This window comes from Felis catus, chromosome D1, assembly GCF_018350175.1.
Source record: "Felis catus isolate Fca126 chromosome D1, F.catus_Fca126_mat1.0, whole genome shotgun sequence".
In the NCBI taxonomy this organism is placed as follows: Eukaryota; Metazoa; Chordata; class Mammalia; order Carnivora; family Felidae; genus Felis; species Felis catus.
In genome coordinates, this window is record NC_058377.1 from 20,260,975 (window position 1) to 20,274,110 (window position 13,136).

Below are 13,136 nucleotides of genomic sequence, written 5' to 3' on the forward strand. Positions count from 1 at the left end.
CATCACACCCCCCACCCACCCCCGAGCTGTTTATTTAGCACCAACCTCAGGATGTGTTAGTGCTGTGAAGGATGGAAGGACAGCTGGCCCAGTCCCTGAAGACCTACACGAGAAGAAATACCCTATTTCCACAAGACAGCTCATAATAAAGTTCCTTTCCTCCTTGGGACTCCTAGAAATCTTGGTACTTTCCTCGACGAGAGCGCTTTCATATATCGGTAATTCCTCGTTTATGCCTATTTTGCCCCCACTGGCCTGAGTTCTTAGGCGGCAGAAACCGTGGCTTTCTCATATCCCGGGGTCTGAGAGCCTACTACGGGACCTGAATCCACGAGGCGCCTCCCTTCTACCTCCCTCGCTGTGTCACTTCAGAAAAACCTCCAAAATCCCCCCACTGACTGGGGAGCCATTCTGAAGACGGTTGCCCATTTTCTCTTCCCCGCTTCCCCGTGGGCGCAAGGGAGACCGTTTTCTCCCCTGCCTTCTACTGAAACAAAGCAGCCTTCAGTCTTATCACTCCCAGACTCTGGCTGATGCTGGACACACAGGGATCCGACGGACGGTCACTAACAAAATAAAGGTTGTTTGATTTCAGCATTCCTTCCCATTTTGATCTATACGGTGCCAAAGGAAATAAGCTTTTGTTTTTCTGGAATCCAGATACTTAGGAAGTTCAGATAACCAGATTTTTTGTTTGTTTGTTTTTTGGTAGAGTCTGCATTCTTTTTTGGAAGGGGAGGCAAAGAAGTCAAAACTGCTGAAAACAGGGATTTAACTAGAAAAGCCACATATAGGGCAAGTCATACCCAATTATACACCTTCGCCACCCATAGCCACAGGACTGAGTGCTAAAGACGGCAGTTCACGAATCTGACCCCGAAGCAGGGCAAGGTCTCTTGAATACTAACTACCTCGATATTAATTTGAATAACCTTGGATAAGTGACTACAAGAGTCTTCTGATTAATCAGAAGAGCGAGTAATCCATGTGAGACATACACAGGAATTCTAAATCATAAACAATAGTCATATTAACCCAACCCGCACAAGCCAGATTAACCATTTGAATGGAATAGGGGAAGGGGGTTAAGTGATAAATGTCCTCGCTGTATTTTCCACCATAGCGTTTAATCTCTGGCATCCCGTCAATGAAGCCTCTGCTTCTTGGTAATATATTCTTGATTCTAGAATATTTCTGTCCCTCCTGGTAAATGAAAAGCAAATGGTCTTTGGAATCTGAAGTGCTGGGTTGCTATTCTGGCTCAACTATTTACTAACAGGGTAAGCTTGAGAACCTTACTTGAATTCTCTAAGCCTCAGTTTATTTACCTGTAAAATGGCGTAATAATGACATTTGCCCTCAAAGAGTGATTTAGGGAGGACGTAAAGTATGTTAATAAACTTTGTAAATTGCTCAACCTTGTACGATTGTTAGACATGAATCCTACTGTCATGATAATCCTACCCATATAATCCTCTCTCAGGTACTACAAGTAACCTAATAATACACAATTCATATCTCGAAACCTAACCACAAGTTCAAAACCGCGCAAGGAACCCGTGAAGCCACATACTTAATAGATCACTTTATTATACGTGAATTACACCTTATTTTTCATGCTTAATGCTTGCAAATAGTTTCACACAATAGACCCTCTATGCAGAAGTTTACTCTGGTGTCCACGCCGGGGGCTGTTTTGTAGGTAACTCTGCTTAGGATGAGGTCATTTAGGTGAGTATTTCAGTTACTAACCTTCTGGGGCATAGGATTCTAACCCCCCGTCCTGACCTTGAATGATCTTCCCTCCCTCGTTAACAGTGCCACAGTGCACTTCCATGGTGAAGTCTCTGCTCTCTTCGCATTAGGCAGAACGCCCTTCTGGATTTATAATCATATACAACCAACTGCCATGAGTGGACAGTGCGTGAAAAAAATCAGAAACGCATGCCAACACCCATGTGTTCCTAAACCCCAACCGCGTTCAGACCAGCCAGCAAATTCTCAGAATTAAAAAAAGAGAGAGAGAATGTTAATGATGTACAGAAACTTAGAGATAACCTTAGTCTAATGATCTCACATCACAGAAGAAGAAACTGAGGTTCAAAGTGGTAGAATTCACCCAGAATAACCCGGCAAAATTATGAAGGCGCCAGAGCTACTGGTTTTCCAATCTGTTCCTTGTAAACACACACATACACACACACACACACACACACACACACACACACACCCTCTTTGGGACTATGGGTATAATTCTCTTTTTCTGAACACACCAGACATTCTACCAGGCACTGCAGAAGTTTCCAGGATTTCCACTTATGATGGCTAAATTGGAATGTTACGACATCTGCCCTATTTTTCAGGCAATTTCTCAACACAAAAACCAATGCCAATTAATCAGCATGTAGCACATTTAACTGAAGCATCTGAAGCGCAGTTGTGATCTTGGAGCTTAACTACATGAGCTGAAAAGGAAGGAGAGACCTTTTCTATTTCAAGAATGTGTGACAGAACAGATTATGGAATCAGGATTCCAGTCTCGGCCTTTCTATGAAGCTAGCTGTTTGACTTCAGCTGAGTCTTTCTGAACTTTGGTTCCTTCTTCACCATAAGAAAAGGAGTAGGTTTAGATCAAGGATTTACTCGGTCCCGAGGAAGGGCATTAGGACGTCCATGAATCCCTAGAGGTTACAGGCAAAATTCAATGTATATATGCCTTTTTCTAAGAAATGGTTTCACGGGTTTCATCCGATTCTCAGTGGGGTCTGCAATTCCACAATTCTGTGTATATTTTTTTTTTCAAGTGGTACTAGTCCCATTTGCATTAATGGACAAGAAAACACAAAGGCAAGCTGAGTTAAAACTGGGCTCCTCACAATTGTGTCATTCCACAGTCAGAGTGACAATCCTCCAATCTTTCACCTCTCTTGACCTTAAATGTTCCAAAAATCCAACTATCTTAACAAACGGTCCACAGCTTTTAGTCTACGCAAGGTACTGAAAGTGGTACATGGATAAAGGAGACACTGACCTGCCTGCATGGAGCTTACGCTCTCACCGGGGCAAAGACAAGCCTCCGGATCACTATCATGCCAAGCAGCCTCACAGACAGACTACTGTGATTCAAAAGAAGGAAAGTGTATCCTGTTGGGGAAATCATGGAAGGGCATACCGAGGAAGCGGTATTGGGGGTGAGATGTGCAGGGTGAACAAGATTTTGATCTGCTGGGGTAGGGGGAGAATGAGAGGGCATCTTTGGTGGAGGGATTCTCGTAGGCCAAAACAATAGAAACAGAAAGAAGCATGGGGCTTGGGTAAGACACAGGAAATAATCCAGATTCCCTGTAGAGCTGCCTGGGGTGGGAGGACAGGAGTTGTGAATGACATTGTGTAAAATCTTTGAATGAGAATGGTGTTGGTACTCGATGTTATAAGCAATGGAGGTTTCCAAAGGTTTACGGACGAAGGGAGTAAAATCATAGAATTACAGAAACTCTGAATTAAAGATCTCTTTACCCTGTTTTAGGGACAAGAGAGTCAGAACAAGAACCCAGAGAGCTTGCCAGATTCCTAAGTCCAAATTCTTTGCATTACACCAGCCGCCTCACGAGGTCCCTCTGGTAGCAGCGTGTAGGGTGGAGAAGGAAGAGTTCAGGCAGGAGACCAATATGGCAGCCATTACAGGAGTCCAAGTGAGAATTTAAGGTGGAATAAAGAGAACCTGAGCATCAGGGGAGGGAGGCAGTCAGAGGAGGGGCTGGGGCTGGGGCTGAGGGAGGCCACGAAATATCCCTTTTCTCTGCTCCATGAAGCTCAGAGCGTTACGTGTTCATTCACATCAGAGGGGTGTGGCATTTGATTTCACTCACCGGCCGGTCCAGAGTCAAGCGGTCCATCCTTGCTCAGCTTATGAACTCTTAGCCCTCCCAACTCCCCTTCAGTACTGTGCATTCTCTAGAGAAAAGAGGCCAGAAATCACGCCGGCAGTGATCATAAGCAGCCCTGGAACTGTTCCTTTAAGGGACCGGTAGATGACTTTAGGATTCAGGCAACTCTGAGGGTTTTCTTTCTGGCTTTGCTAGAGTGCCAGGCATACCATGGCTCAAAACCACTTAGCAAATGAGGTTCCTCCAGCCCACAGGAGTGCTTCCCTGGGGACTTCTGACCCATGCAGGAATGTCTGGCATAGAGGGGTCCCTTCCAGTGTTTTTCCCTTCAGTGGCCGGTCTCTGGATCACCAGCATCACCTCAGGTCTCTTGCTTTGTCCCTTGTCCAGACCCGTCAGCTCATCAACTCTGTGACTGGCTCATCTTTCTTGAACTGGGATGTCAGGAGTCTGAGTATGTCTGACCAAGAACATAGGTGTGACAAAAGCTGGACAGTGTGAATGGCAAACATCCAGTTGTGCAGAATGCTAAGTCTGCAGTCTGACTTTTTCCCTTCTACGTTGGCCTTTCATTTGTGCCAGTTTCGTAAAGACAGAACCAACAAGGGAATCATGAGAAGCAGCTTCTAGGAGAAAGAAAGTATCAACCCAACAGATTATTTTCTTGCCAGAGGAAATGGCCACACGTAACAGGCGTGCAGTAAAGAGGGGACAGTGAATCAGTGACATCTTTTGGATGCTTGTCTTATCAGTTCCTCTTTCTCATGAACCAAGAGGATGACGATCATCGAGGCCAGCCAGCTGATTTCAACGGGCCATGTGGGACAGTCACTTTTCACTTTCCACCGTAAACTGGTGCCCAAACAGTGCTGGTATGGAGCAGGTGTTCAGACAGGCTTAGCTTAGTTTTCTCTCCCTTCCCCAGACCCCTCACTGGCAGATTCGCTCTGACACCTCAGGCTTCATGACGAGGACTAAACCGGATTTCGCTACAAACAACACCTTCAAGTCCTTCTGTCGTGAAAGAAGGCTGTACTCACCGCGGTTTAGCAAGCCATCTCTTGAGGCAAACAACCTACATTCAAGTCCCATCACCGTTCACTACGAGCTTACAGCCTCAAGCAAGTTCTCTGACCTCTTTACACCTTGATTTCCATTAAAACGGGGATAATGACAGTGGGTAGCCAATAAGATTGGTGGGAAGGATAAATGAGTTAACAAGGTGGTGCCTATCAAGCACGCGGGGTAAGTACTTAAAGAACTCCAGCTGCTTTTCATAAGGGGGCTCTGAAGTTGGAGTCTACTGAACATCTGGTGATTCATAGCTTCGGGCTAGGGGCCAGTAAAGGGGACCAAGGTGCCGTCCAGATACACCAGCTGTGCACCGAAGCAGCACTGCAAGACTCGGCCAAGTATCAAGGACAACACAGTGGTTCCCCACCTGCCCTACTTGAGCAATAATTTAGGCTAATCCACCTTCTTTATTCCTCTAACCTGGGTGATTATTGGCCCAAGGCTGGCCTCCAAAGGCCTGCACGTGGCCTCCTCGGTTTATACGTTTAAAAACAAAAGAGAGGGGCGCCTGGGTGGCGCAGTCGGTTGAGCGTCCGACTTCAGCCAGGTCACGATCTCGCGGGCCGTGAGTTCGAGCCCCGCGTCAGGCTCTGGGCTGATGGCTCGGAGCCTGGAGCCTGTTTCCGATTCTGTGTCTCCCTCTCTCTCTGCCCCTCCCCCGTTCATGCTCTGTCTCTCTCTGTCCCAAAAATAAATAAAAAATTAAAAAAAAAAAATAAAAACAAAAGAGAGGGGCGCCTGGGTGGCTCAGTCCGTGCAGTGTCTGACTTCGGCTCAGGTCATGATCTCAGTCCGTGAGTTCGAGCCCCGCGCCGGGCTCTGTGCTGACGGCTCAGAGCCCGGAGCCTTCTTTGGATTCTGTGTCTCCCTCTCTCTCTGCCCCTCCCCTGCTCATGCTCTGTCTCTGTTTCAGAAATAAACAAAAACATTAAACAAAATTTAAAAAACAAAAGAGAGACAGAGAGCTCTAGCCATCTGAGTCAGGGTGGCTATTTTGTGCCTCTTCACTTCGATTTGGGTTTGGTTTTTCTATTTCTAGACATCAGGCCCTGTCGCCCTCCCGGTGTTTCAGGCCGTCGGAGCTACGTGGGGATTTAGGAACCATCTAATGTGCTTGTTTTGGAGCCAAGGAAACCGAAGCCCTGGGTAGTGAGTAAAGTTGCTCGAGATCACCCAGCTAGTCAGCTCAAAGTCAAAACCCGTTCTGTCGGGAGGTCCGGTGTCCCAGGCCGTGCGCGCTCTACCAAACCCAGCTGGGTTCGGTTTCCTGAACCCTGGCTAACTTTTCTGTCCTGTCCCCAGGGAGCCCCACCTTCCCTGGTGCACACCACGACTTTTCTTCAGCTCAGCTCCTGCCTGCCCCTGGCGCCTCAGACACTCCTGGTCTTCCTGTCCGCTCTTGCCCACACACATCCTTGATGGGAACTGTCCTGCCCTGTCCTGCAAACCCGACTGCTTCCAGCCCAAGTGCGTCTGCGCCTTAGGGCCTGTGAGGTTTCAGGAGCCCGGCCCGGGGGACATCCAGATGGACACCGGGAACAGCTCTTCTTTGCCCCAGAACCTGTTCCTCTCTGTTCTTCTCTTCCCACTCCATTTTCCTCTGTCTTCCGACTCTCTGTTGCTCAATCTCCCTCAGCCTTCCTCCTCTGCTTCCTATCCCCCCTTCTCCTCTTTTCTCTCCAGCTCCCAGCCCGGTCCCCTTGTCCCTCTTCTCTCCCTCCGTCCTCACTTTCCCGTTCCTGGTCCTGCCTGCGCTCTGCCCCTTTCCCTCTCCTCCTTTTCGTCCCCCCACCCTCCCCCGTCTCTTCCTCCACTCCCTTCCGCTCACCCTTCCACACATCTGTTTCTAATCTGAGCCCTCGAGGCGCCCGTTTGAAACAAAAAAGCTCCCCCCACCCTCAGGAACCTGGCACAAAAATTCCTGAATAAACCTTCCTCCCTCCTCCGATCCTCCCGCTTCCCCAGATACTCCTGAAACTGACCACCAGCCCCCCCCCAACCCTCCGCATCAGACCGTTCACGCCCAAAGTCCCCCGGAGACGCGCCCCCCCCGCCCCCCGCCCCCGGCCCCCAGCCCGCTCCCGGGCCCAGATGTGCGAGCCGCTGGCGATGGCCGACCGGGCGGGTCTCCGCGGCCAGATGTGGGTCTCCGCGGCCAGATGTGTGCCCCCGCCCCCCAACCCCGCGCGGCGAGCGGGGACCCGGGCGCCCGCGCTCCCCGGGGGCCGCGGGGACGGCCTTGCGGAGCTGGCCCGCGCTCGCGAGCACTCACCTAGCCAGAGGAGGAGGAGGAGGAGGCTCATCCCGACGCCCCGGGCGCGGGCGCTCCCCCGCTCAGCCGCTGCTGGGCTCCGGGCCGGCGGGGCGCAGCCGACGGACCTCGGGCGAGCCGGGCGCGGCGCCTCGGGGTGCGCGCGGGGCGGCCGCAGCCATGTGCCGGCGCGGGAGCCGTCCCCGCGCCCGGTCCCCGCGCCCCCCGCCACCCCCCCGGCGCCGAGGGGCAGCTCGCGCCCGGACGGGAGCGGGGACCAGGGTCGGGGAGGACAGGGCCAGGCGGGAAGACGCTACCGCTCCGCGGAACACTTTTCCCTGTTAGGAAAGAAAAAAGAAGTGAAGAAAGGGGGGGGGGGAGAAAAGAGTGAGCTGGAACCACATGGTCGCCTCCCACCGGCAGCCCCTCCCTCGCCCCCCCCCCCCCCCGCGCCCGCCCTCGCGCAGCCGGGCCCGCCGCCGGGGCCGGGAGGGCAGGGGGCCGGGCCGCACCGACCCGCGCGGGGGATCGGCCCAGGCCTGGCCGCGCGTCTCCGGCTCCGTTCTCACTTTGTGCCTCTCTCCACTTCTCCCTGGCATCTCGTTTTCTCGCCCCCACTCACCCTCTGTGCTTCCAACTCTCTCCCTCATCTGCCCTCCCTCCCGCCACCGTGTCTCTCTCTCTCTCTCTTTCTTCATTTCTCTCCCATTTACATTCTTCTGGCCGCTCCCCTCTCACCTCCTCCCTCCTCTCCCTTCTTCCCTCGCTCCTTCTCTCCTCTGCTCGGCTCTCCCTGTCTGGCTGCGTCGTAGGAAAGCGCAGGCTGACCATAAGGACGGTTAGGCGTGGAAGGGGCTGCGACGGTCCGGCAGCCCTCCGCTGGCTGCTCCCTGCCTGCTTGGGAACCCCAGCCACCCTTCGCCTGGCCCTCCCTTGGCCTTTCGCATTCGCTCGCTCGCTCTCTCTTTCTGCTGTCAGTATTTACAGCAGCCCATCCTCAGATCCCCCGGGGGAGTGGGCCGTCCAGACCTCAGTGGAACTGGTCCATTAGGAAGCACTGCACGTGGCTCTGGCCCAAGTATGCATCACTCCCTTCCAGAAAGAAAAGGCAGAAGGCGTGCAATTCCCTCCTCGCCAGGGCCACACTCCTGGGCCCCAGGGACCCGCCTGCCGGCCTGTGGCACAGGTGGGAGCTGGCCTAAGGGAGGGAGAGGTCTGCCCTAGAGGGCCCTGGAGCACAGAGGCTAGAGGATACTAGAGGAAAGGGCAGTAGGGGCCGCGCTCGGGCTCGGGTCTCCACTGCCTGGAGCACGACGTGTGGCACACACGCCTCCTGGGCTCTGGGAAACCGTGGAGCTGTGCTCTCTGGTCCCCAGACTCTGGATGTTCCTGGAGCAGTGACTTCTCTTTCAGCCACATTGAGGCATGAGGACCCGCTCCTCTCCAGCCTCACGGGTGTCTATGAGTGAGAGCTGCCGCCCCCCCCCCCCCCCCCCCCCCCCCCCCCCCGGCGCTGAGAAGTTGGGGATGCTTTCCAAGAGATGAACCCCTCCAGGCCTGTTAGGCTTGCCTGATCGCACATTTGCCCCATTTTTCCAGGCCTCTCTCTAGGAGTCTTAGATCCCAGGAGCTGTATAGTACCCTCTGGTCCTAAGGAAAACCAACCCATTTCATAGACGAGGAAAGCAGAGGCTTGGAGAGGTAGCGAACTCTCACCACGTCGCTCAGAAGGGAGGGTCAAGGCAGAGGCTGTCGTGGCAGCTTTGGGATCAGCTGTAAGTTCCTTTAGAATGCCAACGTTTATCCGTGTTGTCTCTGCTTCTTCAGTAACGATTTATTCATCTGCTGTGCACCAGGTGCTTTTTTTAGGGTGAGGACACAAAGCGAGTAGAACTTGGTTATGGACATTTTTTCAATATTTGGAACTAATATGTCAGGGCACCGACTACAGACCACGAATTACGTTAATTATTTAACATTTGTCTTTGCATTTAATTCCTAGAGCAATGCTAAGGGATAGGCGTTTAAAAAAAATGTTTATTTACTTTTGAGAGAGAGAGCAAGTGTGAGTGGGGAAGGGGTGGAGAGACAGAGAGAGAGAGAGAGAGAGAGAGAGAGAGAGAGAGAATCCTAAGCAGGCTCCATGCTATCAGTCCAGAGCCCCACGGGGGGCTTGATCTCACGAATGAGATCATGACCTGAGGGGAAAGGAAGAGTTGGACACTTACCCGACTGAGTCACCCAGGTGCCAGGAAGAGGCATTTTTAACTCCATCTTAAATGATGAGGAAACCAGAAACTAGAGAGATTAATAGTATGCCTCATATCACAAAATATTAAAACCTCTCTCTTTTATTAATATTCTAACTTAATATTCTTTTTTTTTAAATGTTTGTTTATTTTTGAGAGAGAGAGAGACAGAGCATGAGAGGGGGAGGGGCAGAGGGAGAAGGAGACCAGAATCCAAAGCAGGCTCCAGGCTCCGGGCTGTCAGCACAGAGCCCGACGCGGGGCCCGAACTCACAAACTGCGAGATCATGACCTGAACTGAAGTCGGATGCTCAACCGACTGAGCCACCCAGGCGCCCCTCTAATTTAATAATCTAAAATATTATTATTTTAGATTATAAAAGATTTAAAAGCTCTCTGACTCTGAGTAATTTTATCTTCCATTTTATACTTCTGGTTCAATAGGAGAAATCGAAATATTCACAACTATAATTCACATGGGAATGTGTTGAAACAAGGTTTATTCTTAAAGGCTGACAAAGGTGAGAGGGAAAATAGAGAAGGTGGCTTTTTGTTATTTCCGCTTTAAAATTTTATTTAGTATTTGGAATAATTTCAGGCTTACAGAAAAGTTGCGAGAACAGTACAAAGAATTCTTGGGTACCCTTCACCCAGATTCCTCCTTTTTATTTCTTTCTAAGGGAGATCTTTTTGCAAAGGTTTTAAAGCCCCATTTCTAATCCCCCTACCACTGTGGCCTTTCTCCTGAACCTTGTGACACCATTTATTGCTTAAGGGCTGGTGTGCACAGGACAGATGTGTGTGGGTGTAAGCATGCGTGTGTTTAAACCTACATTGCTCAAGCTGGAAGGTAACAAGACTTCACTCCAAGACATGAGTCATCAGCAAAGGAAATGGATCGCCTGGGCTGAGATTAGGTCATAAACACTCGGTTTTCCCAGGTCCAAAGTCTTATAACCAGTAGATATTTGGCATATGTTCCTTGGAAAGAGCTTTGTGTCCCTGAAGATGACTGTCCCTTTACCTGAAGCCTCTTATCTACTATCCCGCATCTGTGGGCCCCAAGTGGACAGTGCCTTGGGACGGTTCATAACTCAGCAGCCCATTGCGTACCTACGCCATAGCCCACGCTGACCCAGCTGGGTGACACGGGAATCGAAAGAGCTATGTGACAGTCCTTACCCTAAATGGACCTCTCCGTCCCGCGGGAGAGGAAAAGTCAACATGTGAACTGTTTCAGCAACAATATGAGAAAGCTATGTAGTTAAGTGCCTGAATAAATTATCCTGACAGTACGAAACACTGGGCATTCCAAGAAAGGAGGGAGCACTGTAGGCTGGGTGGGGGCGAAGTTTCCCTGGGAGAACAACGCTGGAGTCGAGCCTTGGGGGATGATGAACAGAATAGAATTTCATTAGATGAGAAGACCTGAGGAGGACCATTGCGGGGGGGGGGGGGGGCATTTCTAGACAATGACGCAGAGGTAGAGTTTGGTGTACTGGGGTGGGGGGTATTGAATGAAATGAAATACATGAAAGGAAAAACCGATGGACAAGCGAAGTCCCCTGGAACGGATAGCCTGAAGCAAAAATGGTGGAGTCCTGAATGCGAGGCAAAGGATTCTGGAAACGATTCTGTGGCTTCTCCAGACTCACTGACAAAACTTTTAGCAGAGGGGACTTTGATGAGAACCATATTTTAGGAAACAGAAATTGGCAGCTTTTGCCCAGAGGTGATCTCAATGACGGCCAAGGGTGGAGGGTTTCTGCACCCCCTTTCCTATCCATCAGGTTCCCTCCCCCATGCATTATGGTGACAGCTAACATTTTCTCAGTGTTTTCTTCCTCTTTTTTAAATGTTTATTTATTTATTTTGAGAGAGAGAGAGGCAGGGAGTGGGGAAGGGTCAGAGAGAGGGAGAGAGAGAATCCCAAGCAGGCTCCGTGCTGTCAGCACAGACCGGATGTGGGGCTCGAACCCACGAACCAAGAGATCAGGACCTGAGCTGAACACAAGAGTCAGATGCTTAACCGACTGAGCCACCCAGGTGCCCAGCTCAGTATCTTCTAAAGTGATAACACATGCAGTTTCAAGACAAGTCCCTTATCCTCCCCACTCAATGGGGGAGCCAAGAGCACCACCCTACATTTCTTTTGTACAGGAATTTTAATTTTTTTTAAAGCTTATTTATTTTGAGAGAGAGAGAGCACGCGCAAGCATGCAGGTGGGAAGGGCAGAGAAAGAGGGAAAGAATCCCAAGCAGCCTCCCTCCGAGTTATCAGTGCCCAACACCAGGCTCAAACTCGGATCCACTCAGGAACTGAACCATGAGATCATGATTTGGGGCTGAAATAAAGAGTCGGATGCTTAACGGACGGAGCCACCCAGGTGCCCCTGTACGGGAATTTTAGAACCACCACAGGGTGCATGAAAACATTTAACGAAAAACCTGAAGCAGAGAAACTGATCAGGACTTGTTGCATCACATGGGGAGATCACATGAGGGTTGTGAAACAAGCAAGGAAGATACTTGGAAGAGAGATTACACAGGTCATAGCCAATGGTCATCGTAGTGGGGGGGATGAAAGAGACACCAAAAATAAGTGATCTCATATATTGTTACATATGCTAAGATTAATAACATTTACTTACTGACCTCCTAGTCAATTCCAGGGCTTAGAAACATCATCAATAAGCCCCACAACACCATATTATAATGAGGACGCTAAGGTTCGGAGAGATTAAATCAATTGCTTATAGTTCTATGTAAACAACTGAGGCAGGACGTAAAGTCAGAAGACTGAAAGCCCTTATACCTCACTGTCTTTTGATGATACCACTAACAAACTAGGGAAGTCGAGTAAGTTAACTTATCAGGAAGGGAAAGATACATTTGAGACGTGGTAACTTTCAGGGGATGGTAAACCATCATTTGTCACCCATCTATCCATCCATCCATCCATACATCCGTCCATTTTTTCTATTTTTTTCTTTCAATCAGCAATTCAGTGGAAAATCAATGGTGAACAAAGCCAAAGTTGCCCTTGCCCTCCAGATGTTTATGGTGAGTTAAGGAGGATGGATAATTTAAGCAGTCACGATGGGCAATGAGAAGTGATCTGAACGGGAAAGTGCACAGCACCATGGGGCTGATGGCAGGACCCTGCACCGAGCGAACGGAGGAGCCGTCCAGGGAGACCTCCCCGGGGCGGGAGAAAGCCCTGTAAACATAGGGGGCGGGGAACAAAGTGACGAAGCTCTTCGTGGCTTCGAGTAGGTCATCTGGCTTCACCGAGCCTTCCTTTCCTCTTTCCCCAACACTGTTCCGAGGAAGAAATGAGATTCTGAAGAAAGTGCCTACCACAGTGTAACCCACGGGAGACTCAGCAAATATTTGTTCCGACAAGATAAGTTGAGTTCATAGGATCCCATTCCCCGCAGTAAAAAGGAGCCAACTTCTGTCTCATTTCCTTTTTCTACTAAAGCAAGGTTATCTTTTAATGTTCTTTCCTGTCTCGCAAGGATGCTTCTTGACCCGGCTCTTCAGTGTGCTGGTTCTTTTTCTGGCTGAACGGTACGAGGCCACGGCTGGCTTGCAGGGTCACGACCGGAGGCTGTGTCTAGGGATCCCTGTGAGCTAATGGGGGCCAAGGAATAAGGAGTTCTCCCAAAGGTA

At 50.3% G+C, this 13,136-nt stretch overlaps 1 protein-coding gene across 1 annotated transcript in view; it reads right to left on the reverse strand.

Moving 5' to 3' along the window:
• The window catches only part of CLMP (CXADR like membrane protein), a 101,259-nt gene extending 93,085 nt beyond the window's left edge, over positions 1 to 8,174 (reverse strand). Inside the window, 2 exon segments of the mRNA XM_023239212.2 lie at positions 7,234 to 7,550; positions 7,951 to 8,174. Of these exon segments, the coding sequence (XP_023094980.2) occupies positions 7,234 to 7,264 (31 nt within the window). The 5' untranslated portion in view covers positions 7,265 to 7,550; positions 7,951 to 8,174.
• Positions 8,175 to 13,136: the final 4,962 nt, after the last annotated feature.